At 43.2% G+C, this 16,588-nt stretch overlaps 1 protein-coding gene across 1 annotated transcript in view; it reads left to right on the top strand.

Moving 5' to 3' along the window:
• TMCO3 (transmembrane and coiled-coil domains 3) overlaps window positions 1–16,588 on the top strand; it is a 41,138-nt gene that overhangs the window by 12,303 nt on the left and 12,247 nt on the right. Inside the window, exons 6-10 of the mRNA XM_040425173.1 lie at window positions 3,922–4,014; window positions 8,415–8,601; window positions 14,049–14,166; window positions 15,127–15,322; window positions 15,811–15,961. Of these exons, the coding sequence (XP_040281107.1) occupies window positions 3,922–4,014; window positions 8,415–8,601; window positions 14,049–14,166; window positions 15,127–15,322; window positions 15,811–15,961 (745 nt within the window). The remainder of the gene's footprint in view (window positions 1–3,921; window positions 4,015–8,414; window positions 8,602–14,048; window positions 14,167–15,126; window positions 15,323–15,810; window positions 15,962–16,588) is intronic.

The following is a 16,588-nucleotide window of genomic DNA, read 5'->3' as shown; positions in this document are numbered from 1 at the left end:
ATGAAACGCTTGATTGTTCGATGATCACGCTTCAGAAGCTTTGCAATTTTAAGAGTGCTGCATCCCTCTGCAAGATATCTCACTATTTTTGACTTTTCTGAGCCTGTCAAGTCCTTCTTTTGACCCATTTTGCCAAAGGAAAGGAAGTTGCCTAATAATTATGCACACCTAATATAGGGTGTTGATGTCATTAGACCACACCCCTTCTCATTACAGAGATGCACATCACCTAATATGCTTAATTGGTAGTAGACTTTCGAGCCTATACAGCTTGGAGTAAGACAACATGCATAAAGAGGATGATGTGGTCAAAATACTCATTTGCCTAATAATTCTGCACGCAGTGTATGTGTAATGAAGCCAGAATGTACACACACTTTCTTTTGTACCATTTTTCTCTGGCTTGTAAAAGGATCTATGAATTTTATCCACTTTTACAAGCAGTTTTTTTTTCCTTTTTTTTTTTTCTTTAGGGAGGCCTATGGAAAAATGGCAAAAACTATCTTGAGGACCCCAAAACACAAATAAAAACAAAATTTTATAGTACGTTTCGCAGTTCTCTATTAAGTTTCAGCAACCATCTGGCCCCAAATTTTAACGAGGGCTGAGAGTGTGTTTCAATAAAAGGGGGGAAAAAGGCACTAACCTACTGAATGCTGCTGCTTTTTAGTGGCAAGGTTCCTGTGTCCGCTCCTGTCCCTGGAAGACTGAAAATGTGAAGTCCCGTCCGTGGTCACATGCACCACTGAACCAATTCACTGGTCTCAGCAATGATATGTCCCCCAGGTGGCACATAACTGCTGAGCCTCTGGGATCACATGCAACTTACGGCAGACGTCAACACTGAGGCCAGTGAATGGCGGCAGTGGTATAAGTGACTGCAGTCAGGACATCACATTTTCTGTCTGCTGGGAACTGGAGGGAGTGGAGACGGGAGCCTCACTACTGTAATGGAGGATGTGGGGATTCGCTCTGGTAGGCAGGGTAAGCGGACCCAGAACAGAGGCAAAAAAACAGTTTGTAAAACAAAACTTCAGTGTTTTATTCACACTCAAGGCAAAAACAAAAGCAACATTTTTCAGTCTTAGTGTTCGTTCACACAAAGGAAAGTCCAAAGAACAAAACAATCACCTTGTTAGCAGGTTTTTCCAGCCGTCCACAACAGGCTTTAGGGGGCATGTTTCCCCGGATGCGCCCTCTAGCACGGCACCATGCCTCAAATCCCAAAACAGACAATTTGCTGCTGAGCCCTACTGTCTTTTAAGGACGGCTAGTGTTGTCAAAACCCGGACCGGCACTTAAAATCCAGGTGTTTGACCCCACCTGGCTGCAAATCAGCCCAGCAGCACACGCTGGGAGGAAAATACCTGTCCTCCCAGACCATACCCTTCACTGTGTCACAAGGGGCATTCAGTAGGTGCCCAAGTGCCTTTTTTTTTCTTTCATTTAAACACTCTCTTAGCCCTTATTACATTTTTTGAGGGATCTGGCAATCCCTTTAACCCCTTAAGAACTGGGCCCATTTTTGGTTTAGCATTTTCGTTTTTTCTTCCCCACGTTCCATTAGCCATTACTTTTTAATTTTCCGTTCATATAGCCATATGAGGGCTTTTTTTTTTTATGCGATAAGTTGTATTCTTTAAGGGCACCAGTTAATTTACCCTGTCCGTTATTGGAAAACAGGAAAAAAATTATTAGTGGGGTTAACCTGAAAAAAATCAACGAATCGTGTGGGTTTCATTTTTTTTTCTGTTACAGCGTTCACCGCACAGGAATTTTTTGAAAATATTTTAATAGTTCAGACATTTTCAGATGTAGCTATTCCTGATATGTTTATTTTTTTTATATTGTTAATGTATTTTTCTATGTAAAATTGGGAAAGGGGGTGATTTAAACTCTTATTGTAATTAAAAATTATAATTTTTTTTTATATTTATAGTAATAACTTTTAACCCCCTTAGGCAGCTAGAACCTGGGATCTTTGATCCCTTGTCCTATTCACCCTAAAAGAGATTCTATTAGGATGAATAGGATTTTGACACGCTCCCTGCTGAGCTGTGCACAGCTTAGCAGGGAGCTTACCATGGCAGGCCTGGGAAACGTCAGAAGCATCCAGGCTGCCATGGTTACCGATTGGAGCCTCATCCCTTTGCCTAACCTCACAGATGCTGCGATTGGTGTTGGTTGTTGCATCTGAGGGGTTAAATGACTGGGTTTGGCATGATCCCTGTTCCCCGTCCTTGTGGCCGGGTGCCGTCTGACACAGCCAGTACCTTCCATGTATGTAATGGGCTCACTGCAGCAGCCGGTACTTCACAGTGGTTGAAGGGGTTAAAGAAACATTGTTTTGTGAGACCTCTGTAATTTGTGTATTTTTTGTGGGCTGTGGAATCAGTAAGACAAAGTTCTGACTCCTGTATTTTAACAAACTCTGACTCCTGCTCCAACTCCTTCATAAATGGCCAATAATTTAGTAATAACACATTTTCTGCAGTAAAAGAGTCACATCAGACGTTTTCTTACTATCATGTAAGTAATCGGGTTACTTAGAAAGAACTTAAATCATGTTTATTAGAGTACAATTTCTGAAATTCTCTAAATTCTTGTAAGTAAATATGCAGTGTACTATGCATTTAATAACTGGACAACACTGTTATACAGTGATAAATTTTACTAAACCTATGAATTTGTCCTCAAAAAAGCTCCTTATGTATGTCCTAGAAATGCAGAGAATAATGTGCAAGTCTAAATAAGGGTAAAGAAATGTAACTGCTATATTCAGTCATTGTCATAAAAGGATTGTCCATAAATGGATAACTGTTCAGCCAGCCTCCACTATGGAAAGATTCACACTTGCCTGCTGTCTGTAGCTCGGCTCCTGTGTGTCTATCTTCTGGTCCGTGGCTTGTTTACCTCCTTCCTGGCAGGGACATGATCATCAGCTCCACTGCAGCCAATGACTGGGTTCAGCGGTGACATATCTGCAGAAAACACATCATCACTGAAGCCAGTTACGGGCTGCAGTGATGAATATGATCGTGCCCATTTTGGGAAGAAAGTAAACAAGGCGTGCACTGTAAAATTCTAAAAAAAACTCTTAGAAACTCCTGAATGCCTTTAATTATTTATAATCACTCATTCAGTGAATCAGTGAAGGAGTTAAAATGGTCGCTGTCAAATTCCTGGACATGGAATCCGTCCTCCTAATGGCACTGCGTGATAATTCAGAGCACAGAGAAGGAGCCCAATGTAAACTTTGATCTCTACCTGCATCAGCACTGTGAAGCACAGTACTATGTGCAGATGACAGCTGAGATAAGTGTGTCCATGTGCTTCGGAGCTCACCTCCTACTCACAGGCTGAAGTGTAGGAATGTGGATCAGACGCATGCTGCTGTGGGGAGGGGTGTCATTAGAAAACACTTCACCTGGTGTGTTTGGGGTGAGGCAGACAGACAGGTAAGAGCTTATCTCTGCTGTCATCTGCACATCATTTCATGCTTCACAGTGCTCACACAGGCAGAGAAGGTGCCGGCAAAGGGCATCCTCACACAGGCCGTCCTGCAGTGTCATCAGGAGCACGGATTCCATATCCAGGAATCTGACAGCGGCCATTTTAACACCTTCACTGATTGTCCCCTAGAAAATACATAAATAAAGGCATTCAGGAGTTTATTTATAATATGTTTTTTTTTTTTTCCGGGAGAACCCCTTTAAGAATGCCTACTAAACCAACAGTACTTGTGCCGTAAGCTGTAACAAAATTGTGCCTGCAGGGTAATCTGCCTGCTCTAGGATATCCTTTCCATATAGAGTACACTGGTAAACTGAACAAAAGATATTAAAATAATAATATAATAATAATTTGGAATAATAGTGTGTGGTAAAGCTGTGAACTCACATTTTCTTTTCTCTCATTAAGTCTATTGTCCAGGTGGAAACTCTAGGAGAGTTTGGCGTCTTCTTCACACTTTTTCTTGTTGGATTGGAATTTTCTCCAGAAAAATTGCAAAAGGTTGGTGTCTTCTTCTTATTGGATAATTAGAAAAAAATGGTAGTTACTGCAGGACTAAATTTATCTGTACGATTATTATTTATTAATTATTATTATTATTATTAAAGTGCCATTCAGTCCATGGCGCTGTACATATGAAAAGGGGTGCACATAAATAATACAGACAATTGCATTAATCATAAGACAAGTTACAGACTGGTACAGAAGGAGAGAGGGCCCTGCCCATGAGGGCTTACAATCTACATGGTATAGGAGAAGGACACAGTAGGTGAGGGTGAAGCTGGTCATGGTGGTATAGAGGCAGCAGGGTCACTGGTTGTAGGCTTGTATGAAGAGGTGGGTTTTTTAGGTTTCTTTTGAAGGATTCCACTGTAGGTGAGAGTCTAATATGTTGGGGTAGCGAGTTCCAGAGTATGGGGGATGCATGGGAGAAATCTTGGAGGCGATTGTGGGAAGAGGTGATAAGAGGAGAAGAGAGAAGGAGGTCTTGTGAGGATCGGAGATTGCGTGTGGGGATGTATCGGGAAAGTAGCTCAGAGATGTAGGGAGGGGACAGGTTGTGGACGGCCTTGTATGTATTTGTTAGTATTTTGAACTGAATTCGCTGGGCAATGGGGAGTCAGTGAAGGGATTAACAGAGGGGAGAGGCAGAGGAGTAACAGGGTGAGTGGTGGATTAGTCGGGCAGCAGAGTGGAGGATAGATTGGAGGGGTGTGAGAGTGCTAGATGGAAGGCCACAGAGGAGAATGTTGCAGTAGTCTAGACGGGAGATGATGAGGGCATGTACAAGCATTTTCGCAGATTCAAAGTTGAGGAAAGCGTGGATGCCGGAGATATTTTTGAGTTGGAGACGGCAGGTGGTGGAAAGGGCTTGGGTGTGCGGTCGGAAGGAGAGGGCAGAATCCAAGGTCACTCCAAGGCAGCAGACTTGGTTGACCGGAGAGAGTGTGCAGCCATTGATTGTGATAGATAGGTCTGTTGGGGAAGTTGAGCAAGATGGGGGAAAGATGATGAATTCTTTTTCATCCATGTTGAGTTTTAGAAAGTGAGATGAGAAGGAGGAGGATATGGAAGATAGGCATTGTGGGATTCTGGATATTAAGGTGGTGATGTCTGGACCAGAGAGGTAGATTTGTGTGTCGTCAGCATAAGAGTGATACTGAAAGCCATGGGACTCTATGAGATGTCCCAGGCCGAAAGTGTAGATAGAGAAGAGCAGGGGTCCTAGGACAGAGCCTTGCAGGACACCAACAGAGAGGGAATGAGACGAGGAGGTGGTGTGAGAGTGGGAGACGCTAAACGTCCGGTCTGTGAGGTATGATGTGATCCAATAGAGGGCCAGGTCAGTGATGCCAAGAGATGAGAGCGTTTGCAACAGAAGGGAGTGGTCGGCAGTGTCAAAGGCAGAGGACAGGTCAAGGAGAAGGAGGACAGAGTAATGTTTTTTGGTTTTGGCTGTTAATAGGTCATTGGTGACTTTGGTAAGGGCAGTGTCAATCGAGTGGTGGGGTCAGAAGCCAGATTGTAGCTGGTCAAAGAGGGAGCAGAAGGAGAGGTGAGAGGACAGTTCAGAATGGACATGTTGTTCAAGTAGCTTTGAGGCATACGGAAGAAGTGATATGGGGCGATAACTGGACAAAGAAGATGGGTCAAGTGTGGGCTTTTTGCGTATGGGTGTAATGGTAGCATGTTTAAAACCAGAGGGGAAGACACCAAAGGTTAGTGATAGGTTGGAGAGATGAGTTAGGGCTGGGATAAACACTGTGGTGAGGTTAGGGATGAGGTGGGATGGGATTGGGTCAAGTGCACAGGTGGTGAGATGTGATATAGAGAGTAGAGTGGAGAGTCTTCTGTAATGGTGGAGAAGTGGGTTTTGGGAGAAGAGGACTGAGCAGTTGTGTAGTGGGTCTGTGGGGACTGTGTACTGAAGCTTTCTCTGATGTTGACTATCTTTTGTTTAAAGTATGCGGCAAGGTCCTCAGCTGAGATGAGAGGAGAGGGTGGGGGCGCTGGGGGACTGAGAAGGGAGTTAAAAGTGTTAAAAAGTTGTTTAGGGCTGTGGGCCCGGGAAGATATGAGAGATGAGAAGTAGGCCTGTTTTGCATCAGCAAATGAGGATTTGAATATGAGGAGGGATTGCTTGTATGCAGTGAATTGATCTTTAGAATGGGATTTCTTCCATGGCCGCTCAGCAGCCCTGGAAGTTTGTCTGAGTTTTTTGGTCAGGTTGGTGTGCCAGGGTTGTCTGTTGATTTTTCGGGTTTTGTTGTGTGTGAGGGGGGCAACTGAGTCCAGAGCTGTACTTATTGTGGTGTTTATATAGGGTGGTGGCAGTATCTGGGTCTTGGAGGGAACAAATAGTAGAGAGTGGCAGAAGAGAGTCAGAAAGCAAGCGAAAGCCGAGATGTTTAAGGTTCCTGCAGTGGTGTGCTAGTGTGTGGACTAGGGGAGCAGCAGAAGAGACCAATGAAGAGAAGTTGAGTAGGTTGTGGTCGGATAGGGGGAAGAGGCGAATTAGAAAGGATAGATAGGGAGCAGAGACGGGTAAAGATAAGATCCAGAGTGTGACCATCTCTGTGGGTGGGAGCGGAAGACCACTGTGAGAGGCCGAAGGAGGAAGAGAGTAATAGGAGTTCAGAGGTGGCTGAGTAGCAGATGTCAATAGGGATGTTGAAGTCACCCATGATAATAGTGGGGATGTCAACAGAAAGAAAGTGTAGGAGGCAGGCGTTAAAGTGGTCAAGAAAGATGGTGGTCGGGTGGGGGGCTCGGTAAATGACAGCTACTTGGAGGTTGGAGGGAGATTAGATGCGAACAGACTGTACTTTAAATGAAGTGGGCGTAATGAAGGGTGGCAGTGGACTTGGGCTGTTGGAGCAGGTGTCTGATAGGAAAAGACCAACTCCTCCACCATGTTTGCAGCCGGGGTGGGGGTGTGTGACTGAAATGAAATCCACTATATGAGCGTGCAGCAGGGGAGAAGGTGTCAGAGGGCGTCAGCCATGATTCTGTGAGACCCAGAAAGGAAAGTTTTCGAGAGATGAAAAGATCATAAATGTAGGACAGTTTGTTACAAACAGAGCGGTCATTCCATAATGCTCCTGCAAGAGTAACCAAAGGAGCAGGGGTAAGAGGTTTAATGGGTTGCAGAAATTTGTTGAAGGAGATTTGTAGTGGGACATGGAGGTGATAGTGGGGATTTGCTGAGGGGGGCCTGGATTTGGAGAGATATCACCAGCAATAAGGAGAAGCAGAGAAAGTGTTAATAGATGAGAATAAGAGAGGGCAGGAGGTATCTGTGTGTGTTTGGGAAGGAAGTGTTTTACGTTGCCAAACAGGTTTGTGCAAGCGGTCAGATGAGAAGCTAAGATAGAGGGAGAGATGAATAGTTCCTTGCTGGGTGAACGGATGTGGGAGTATTTCAGGAGGTTTTGGAAAAGTGGGAAGAGAAAGAAGAAAGATTGAAGCATTGTTTGCATTAACTATGTCTGTGAATACCTTTTGGTTCAATTCTGGTATAATTCATTATGTGCACTTAAAGGGTTGCACTTGAAAGATGTTGCATTTGGGAAGACCTAGGAACTTAGATTTATACCACTCAGTGTTCAGGGGAGGGGGCTATATTTGGCCTAATCAAGGGATAGACCGTTTGTTTTGGACCTGCTTGGCTCCATGCACTTTCCTATCACGTGTAACAACAGACCTCCTATGTTCAGCATGTGGTCGGTGGGACCCAGCATGAAAGTGGCATGTACGGTCTCACGTGGCCAGTCCCAAAGCTGAATTTACCGTAGCAGGAGTGATCTAATATTGTGTATGGCTGCTGCAAACTACATTTCATTACGGCCAAGAACACTTTGATCTTTCCTTATGTCTAGTGGCAGATTCCGGTACAATTTAGCATTTTTATTTTTTTTCCCGAATCCTACTGTAGGATTTACTGAAAATGTGTACATTACTGCAATAGGTCATAATTCATGACTGTATCAACCTTCAGCATTTTTTTTTATTTTACTGTTGCATCTAAAATGAAAAAACTAAGCAATTTAGCAAATAATCTTCATTAAAAAGATTGTACTGTTTTGTGCTACTATGTTAACAGACAAGTAATAACTATGTGGTTTGATATTGCAGCCAAATTGCTTTCTATCCAAGCCCCAGGGCTAACAATTAGTACACAATAGATTGAAGATAATCTGATTGCAGGACCAGACTACATAGGGGTTGTTTATAGGGTGTTACCATGAGGACACATGGGTCTACATAGGAGCTGTAACCCCAAGCGGTAGGATAAAAAAAATAGTTGTAAACACTAAAATAAATGTACTGTTTTCAGGGCTACTACTGTTGACTGTATTGTTGTATGATAGATTAAACATTTATTTATTTTTACCCTATAGGTATGGAAAATTGCAGTGCAAGGACCATGTTTCATGACTGTTTTAATGATTGCATTTGGTTTACTGTGGGGGCATTTCCTGCAAATCAGACCTGCGCAGAGTGTCTTCATTTCAACATGCTTATCCTTGTCTAGCACCCCCTTGGTATCCAGGTTCCTTGTAGGCAGCTCTCGAGGAGATAAAGATGGTAACTAAATAAACTTTACTTTTGCCTTATAAACTACACACAACTATCAAATTCTTATTTTTTTTTCTGGTTCTCTTAAAGGGATTCTGTCAGCAGTTTTGACCATGCTAAACTACTGATAGCACTTGGTAGCTGCCAGGGAGAGCAATGCAAACATACCTTTTGTGGAGATTTTATCAAGAGTGGTGTGAATATGAACTTATGCCAGAGCTTCACTGTGAATTGCTCTCTGCACTGATCCACGTCACAGTCCCCCGTCCCCCCCGTTCTCAGTGACAGCTGTAGAATCCAACCACCTGTCACTCGGAGTACAAGCTCAGAGAGCACTACACAGTAGCTCGTCCTCCAGGAATGGCTGCCAGCAACCTGTCCTAGAATATGAGTTGGACTGGTTACCTCCCTTTGCAGAGTTGCCTAGGAAGGTGATGGGCTGGGCCTCACTACACATTACACTGCTCTACATTAGATGAATCTGGCAGAATAAAACTAGATATTCTCACTACTCCTGCTATTGACGCCACAAATCTTTCTAGCCCCTACCTAGTGCTGTTGGCAGTTTAGCATGGTCAAAACTGCTGACAGATTTCCTTCAAATATTAGGAGTTATCTTTTATAAATGCCCATTATGTCCTGTCATTTAAAAGATTACATGCAGCCTAAAATCTCAGTTGGACACTGGTGGTTGATAGGCATCAAGCAGACTAAATAATTTGGTGCTTTGCTTACATGGAGAGACCTGCTCACTGACGGAGAGCAATCCAAACAACAACAAAAAGTTGTCATGATATCACCACAGCACTGAAATGAAGGGGCAGAAGCACTCAACTGAACACTGTGCCCCTACGTATGGATCACCTGTTTGGCTGTTTCAGAGGGTATAGCCTTACAGAAACTCTTATGAGTCTGTACGCCGCTTACTCATATCCCCAAGAAGAGCAGTTCAGAACAGACATAGCGCTTCTGCCCATTAGGTTCTAAAAATGACATTTAGGGTATGCCCACACAGGATGGAATTTCAGCGGATTTGCACAGGTAAGGCTACTTTCACACCTGCGTTCGGGTGTCCACTCGTGAGCTCCGTTTGAAGGGGCTCACAAGCGGCCCCGAACGCATCCGTCCAGCCCTAATGCATTCTGAGTGGACGCGGATCCGCTCAGAATGCATCAGTCTGGCAGCGTTCAGCCTCCGCTCCGCGAGCGGACACCTGAACGCTGCTTGCAACGTTCGGGTGTCCGCCTGGCCGTGCGGAGGCAAACGGATCCGTCCAGACTTACAATGTAAGTCAATGGGGACGGATCCGTTTGAAGATGACACCATATGGCTCAATCTTCAAACGGATCCGTCCCCTATTGACTTTCAATGTAAAGTCTGGACGGATCCGCTCAGGCTACTTTCACACTTAGAATTGTTTTTAAACTATAATGCAGACGGATCTGTTCTGAACGGATACAAACGTCTGCATTATAGGAGCGGATCCGTCTGATCAGACATCAGACGGACCCGCTCTGAACGCTAGTGTGAAAGTAGCCTTAAACCTGCAGTGAAATACAATAGCAGTCCAGTGGCTGCGATTTTACAAATCTCATCTGCATGCTGCATAGTTATTCCCTTCAGAAATGGACATGTGCTCACATATTATTTCTGGGTTTATTGCAGATTTTTGCCATTGACTTCAATGGGGAAGTCTAAATTTTGAAATAAAATCTATGATTACCTGTGGATCTGCAGCAAATTGTATAAAATCGCACATTATCAATCTTTTGCTGCTCCACATGCCAAATACTTCCCTAGTCCCCCACTTGTGGCATGTCGACATGTTCATGTCTCATGCGTGGACACCTCTGCGCTGGAGCCAGGTGAACAGTAACTGGTGGAGACCAGGGAAGTTTCAGCACAGGAGCAGCAGGGGATTGTCAATGTGAGAATACTACCTATTTTAGTTTCGGTGACCAGATGGTTAAATCCACACATTTGTGTTGCATATTTCCCTGCAAGTTCTTAGTTGGATTGGCCACAGAATTATCTGTGTGCAGCGCCACCATCAGGCAAGTACTGGTGGTACTGCAGTCAGGTGCCCAGAGAATCGTTGGCCTCATTGTTCACGTCCCTTTTACTTTTTAGCTTTTCTTTTATGGTAAAATAAAGGCTAGAATGTTTAATTTATAACCTTCACTAAAGAACCTTTTACTTGTCTCTCTTTGGAATTGAAGCCCAGACCTCCATATAACAAGCAACACTAGAACAGTATTGTTACAAAGAGGATTTTCTGTGCCTACAAACCTCCTAGTAATAGTATTACCCTTTTCTTTCTCATTGGTATATTAAATAAATGTTATTACAGCTTTTAGGCACAAAAAATTCCATCCTTCTAGCAATGTGGTTCCATAGTGTATCGGTAAACCTGATGCCGGTTATGCAGAAGGTCTGGGGCTCAATTCCTAATAGAGACCTGTAGAAAAGCTTTTTAGTAACGGTTATGGCATTTTTACGCAGGGTTAATGTTACAAAAAAAAAAATAATGCAGCAAAAACCATAAATGCGTTTTTGTAACATAATTAATATTAAATATCACAAAACATTTATTATAGTGAACATGTCATTTATGGTGATTGGTAAACAGCGTAAATAAAAGTGGCACAATTTTGTTCCCTTCATTAACCTATAATACGCTGCCTGTCCAAAAAATGTCGCCACCTGGATTTACCTAAGCAAATAGTTATGAGCCTCCTATTGGATAATTACTGCATGGGCGATTATCTTTCAGCTGGCAACAAGTTATTTAACCCCAACTGGTGCAATGAGTTGCTTCTCATTTCTTAAAGAACAATGTCGAAAGACAGATCTTGTGGTCGTGGAAAAGCTGTTTGAGAAGGGTCAAATCATTGGCATGCATCAAGCAGAGAAAACATCTAAGGAGATTGCAGAAACTACTAAAATTGGGTTAAGAACTGTCCAACGCATTATTAAAAACTAGAAGGATAGTGGGGACCCATTGTATTCGAGGAAGAAATGTGAAAAAATCCAGAATAATCGTGATTGGCGATCACTTAAACGTTTGAAATCAAATCGAAGAAAAACAACAGTAGAACTCAGGGCTATGTTTAATAGTGAAAGTAAGAGCATTTCCACACGCACAATGCGAAGGGAACTCAAGGGGTTGGGACTGAACAGCTGTGTAGCCGTAAGAAAACCACTAATCAGTGAGGCAAACCAGAAAAAAAAGGATTCAATTTGCTAAGGAGCATAAAGATTGGACTCTGGAGCAATGGAAGAAGGTCATGTGGTCTGAGTCCAGATTTACCGTGTTCCAGAGTGATGGGCGCATCAGGGTAAGAAGAGAGGCAGATGAAGTGATGCACCCATCATGCCTAGTGCCTACTGTACCAGCCTGTGGGGGCAGTGCTATGATCTGGGGTTGCTGCAGTTGGTCAGGTCTAGGTTCAGCAACAGTATGTACTCCAAGAATGAGGTTAGCTGACTACCTGAACATACTGAATGACCAGGTTATTCTATCAATGGATTTGTTCCCTGATGGCATGGGCATATTCCAAGATGACAATGCCAGGATTCATCGGCCTCAAATTGTGAAAGAGTGGTTCAGGAAGCATGAGACATCATTTTCACTCATGGATTGGCCACCACAGAGTCCAGACCTTAACCCCATTGAGAATATTTGGGATGTGCTGGAGAAGGCTTTGCGCAGCAGTCAGAGTCTACCATCATCAATGCAAGATCTTGGTGAAAAATGAATGCAACACTGGATGGAAATAAATCTTGTGACATTGCAGAAGCTTATCGAAACAATGCAACAGTGAATGCGTGCCGTAATCAAAGCTAAAGGCTTTTTTTTGGTGGCGACTTATTTTTTGGACAGGCAGTGTATATAGTTAATATAAACTAAAATCTTACTTGTGTGTATGGCAAAATAGCATGATGGCAAAATAAGTTATGGCTATGAATGTAAGAAGAGCCGGTGAGAGGTCCACATGGATTGCCTGTAAGGGGACTTACACTTTAAATACTGATAAGTATTGAAGGGGTTGGGCCATAATTTAAAAAAGTGAAGAAAGGAGCAAGTTACTTGTGTCATCGGGAATAATGTCATTAGTACAGCATGTGACTGCTGAGGCCTCAAATTGGCTGCAGTTGTCAAATGCCAGTATGGAACATCACCTCTGTTAGCCTGTAAATAGAGGACTGCAGGGGGCTGCGGGAGCATCTGTACTGGATCGGCGAAGGGTTAAAGAGGTAAGTACTTTTTATTTTGTTGTATTAGCAAAGAGGCATCTCCCAAGAAAGAGAACCATCTTGCCAGCACAAGTGGCTCCATATGAGTCAATCGATGAGGGTATATAGCTAAACCTGATATCGATCCATAGATGGCTGTTTCAGGGTGCTTGTCCCTCATCAGTACAGAGTAGGATTCTGGCTGACTATGCCTTGGAAGTGTCTTAAGCAGGGGGCTGAATCTTCTTAGAGACGAGTCCTTTAGACTTACCGGAAGTACTCCATGGTATGGAGACTGATTGGCAATGCACTATGGGAAATGGATAGCTGGCTTTGATATATTTCCTTGTCAAATCCCAAGGCTTGTTGGAAAGTCAGATCTTGACTCAAAGGGAGCCACTTCTAATAGGTGTTTTTTTTGGGAGATGCCTCTTTGCATATTCATTTCCTATGGATCATTGCCATTAAGTCTCCCTACCATGGCGTACTTCCAGTAAGTCTCCTTACAGAACTGGTCTCTAAGGAGATTCTGCACGCTGCCTAAGTTGTTGTATTAGACCATTTACAGCTCCACTTTATGTTCTCCTTCTCAGACCCCTTTAATATGCGTTTCACATTTTAAATGTACAGTAAAGAGCCCGATATACATTTCTTCAAGTAATGAATGCAACATGGTTCATTTCTTAGCCTAATGTATTTGTCGGATGACATGGGCATATTGAAGAGTGAAGAAATCCACTTCTACTTCTTCAGGCTCCATTGTGTCTTCTCTCATGACTGACGGGCCTAATGCTTTGCATTGGAAATGAACACAACTGTGCAACGGAGTAAAACTACATTGATTTCTATGCAGTCTAATGGCATGGTGTTAGCATCTCACTTTCCAGATGCTGCTACATTTTTTTATTCAAATAAATGAAAGCAAATGGCAAATCTCAGAGGAGAAGAGCAATATTTCAGTTATGTCCTTAGGTTGTAATAACATTGCTTCCTATCCAGTATTAATAGGAACTGGATATTAAAGTGAATAATGGTTTCACAAATGAAATATTATTCAGCTAGATCATGCAGATGCATTGGCCGCAACATAAATCCAACCGCAGACGTAAGACTCTGCTATATCTACCGGGCTTTTTCTAAAAATTGTGTTTATGGTGTATTTGTAATAAATTAGATTTTTTTGCGCTGAACATTAACCTGCGTTCTCCTTGTTTGTGCAGGAGACATTGATTATAGTAGTGTGCTGCTGGGTATGCTTGTGATGCAGGATGTCCAGCTTAGTCTTTTCATAGCTGCTATGCCGACTCTCATTCAAGCTGGAGGAAACACTTACTCCAGGTAATATTATAATTTCAGTGGCTGTCCAGGCCTTGTAGTATATAACCCTAACCCATCAATAGGAAAATCCCGGAAAACCCGTTTTAATCCCCAAATACATACACTCGCAGTGGAGGCCCTCAATACTAGGCAAAATGATAGGGTAAGAACCAAAAAGAGCAAAATAAGTAGATACCAAATTGCTTATCAGCATTTTAAGTCCCCGCTCTCCTACGCACGTTTTGCACTGCTTTGTCAGGGGGCGATGGGGGCGGCACGGCCTGTATGAAACAGGTGCAATAATAAATGCCCCATAGATGTCCATAGCCTTTACCTTCTTTATGACTTGGACTACAAATGAAAGTAATAATGGTTTATTAAGCATTTCCATTTAGTGTATGACATGGTTAATTTAAACAGGACTTCGTTAATACATCTTTTATTTAGGAGATATGCAAAACTAGTGGGGTCTACTTTTAGGCGACCTAATTTTTCAAATTGGGAAGCCCAGCACTTACCTGTCCAGTAAGGCAGTAGTGGCGGACGCTCCAAACTGAGCCGTTTGAGAGCAGTGTGACTATAGCATAAGCTGGTATAACATTGGGCAGGTCCCATTAAAATGGTTTTCCAAGACTTTTCTACTGATGACCTATCCTCTGGATAGGTGGGGGTCTGACACTTTTTGACCACTTCCGATCAGCTGTTTGAGAAGGCAACGGTACTTGCAGTAGCGCCGTGGCCTTCTCCCCAAGCACAGCACCGTACATTGTATAGCGGCTGTGCTTGGTATCAGCTGAGCCGTGCCTAAGCCATGTGACTGAGTGTGACATCACATGGCCTTGGCTAAGCTATGAGAAGGCCGTTTCCCTCTGAAATCCCTTTAATCCTGGATGAAAGCCATTTCACTCTACTTTTCTGTATTGAGGTCTTTGGCTTTCACATTTTCTGATTTCTGACATTTGTAACCGATTTTCCCTCTAGTGTTGTCTTGGAGATTTTCCGGATATTGGCGCTGATCGGCCAAATTGTCTTCTCTCTGGTTGCGGTCTTTCTCATCTGTCTTGTTATGAAGACCTATCTCATCGGGCCATATTATCGAAAACTACATAATGAAAGCAAAGGCAATAAAGAAATTCTAGTCATGGGAATCTCTGCTTTCGTTTTTCTCATGCTGACGGTAATATTTTATTCACTGTACGTTCTGTAAGTGGCTTTATCGATTGTTAACTTGTGGAATAGATCAGTTATGTCCATTGGCAGCCTGGTGTGTATGCAGCATAATGATTTCTTTGTATGAGCGGGATGAATACGTCTTCATATTTCAGAATGTATTCGTGATGGAAATTCTGTGTTGAAAGCTTCCCACGCTGTGACCTCCATTAGCGCAGTACGAGGGTAACGTGCGCACGCTACTTTACACTTCTTCCAGCTGCCGCTGAATAAATTACAGTGAACAGATCAGTTATTGTGTCTTGCAGCTCTCGCTAAAACTTTCCTGACATCTTTTTACTATAGAACGTGGACTCTCTGCTCATAACTCTGTTGGCAGATGTACGTTTGCTTTGCGTGTGTAATTATATCCTGTACATTTTAATGTATGACCTGTTCTAATGAAGGCTCTAAACAGTTAATTACTGTAGTAGATTTATGTTATTTTCCTGGCAGCTAACAGAACTACTGGATGTGTCCATGGAATTGGGCTGTTTCCTAGCTGGCGCTCTCATTTCTTCTCAAGGACACATGGTTACTGAGGAAATTATGTCGTGCATTGAGCCTATACGAGATTTCCTGGCTATTATTTTCTTTGCTTCTATAGGTAAGCATTGCCAAATTGAACTTAATTAAAGGATAACTGAGTTTTAGAGCTTCTCACAAATTAACTTCTGCTTTTGCTGAGGACAATGTGAGGATCTATACCCCTATATTGACTTCTTGCTGCTCCTGTATCTGGCAGACCTAATAAATCCTGGGGGCATGTCCTAATACAGGCCGTCTACCAGTGCTATACTGCTTTAGGGTCCATTCACACGTCCGTAAGTGTTTGGCCTCATGCACACGGCCGTTGTTTTGGTCCACTCCGAGTCGCAGTTTTGGCGCCTCGGATGTGGATCCATTCACTTCAGTGGGGCCGCAAAAGATGCGGACAGCACTCCGTGTGCTGTCCGCATCCGTTGCTCCGTTCAGTGGTCCGCAAAAAAAATATAACCTGTCCTATTCTTGTTTGCGCTTTGCGGACAAGAATAGGCAGTTATATTAAAGGCTGTCCGTGCCGTTCCGCAAATTGCGGAATGCACACTGACACCATCCGTGTTTTGCAGATCCGCGATTTGCGGACCGCAAAACACACTGGTCGTGTGCATGTAGCCTCTTGCAGATTTGCAAAACACTGACACCGGCCATGTGCACATGGCCGGCTCTATAATAGAAAATGCCTATTCTTGTC

The sequence above is a fragment of the Bufo bufo genome, chromosome 3 (assembly GCF_905171765.1).
Source record: "Bufo bufo chromosome 3, aBufBuf1.1, whole genome shotgun sequence".
Lineage (NCBI taxonomy): Eukaryota > Metazoa > Chordata > Amphibia > Anura > Bufonidae > Bufo > Bufo bufo.
The sequence above is the reverse complement of the archived record's forward strand: the minus strand, read 5'-3'. Positions and strand labels throughout refer to the sequence as shown.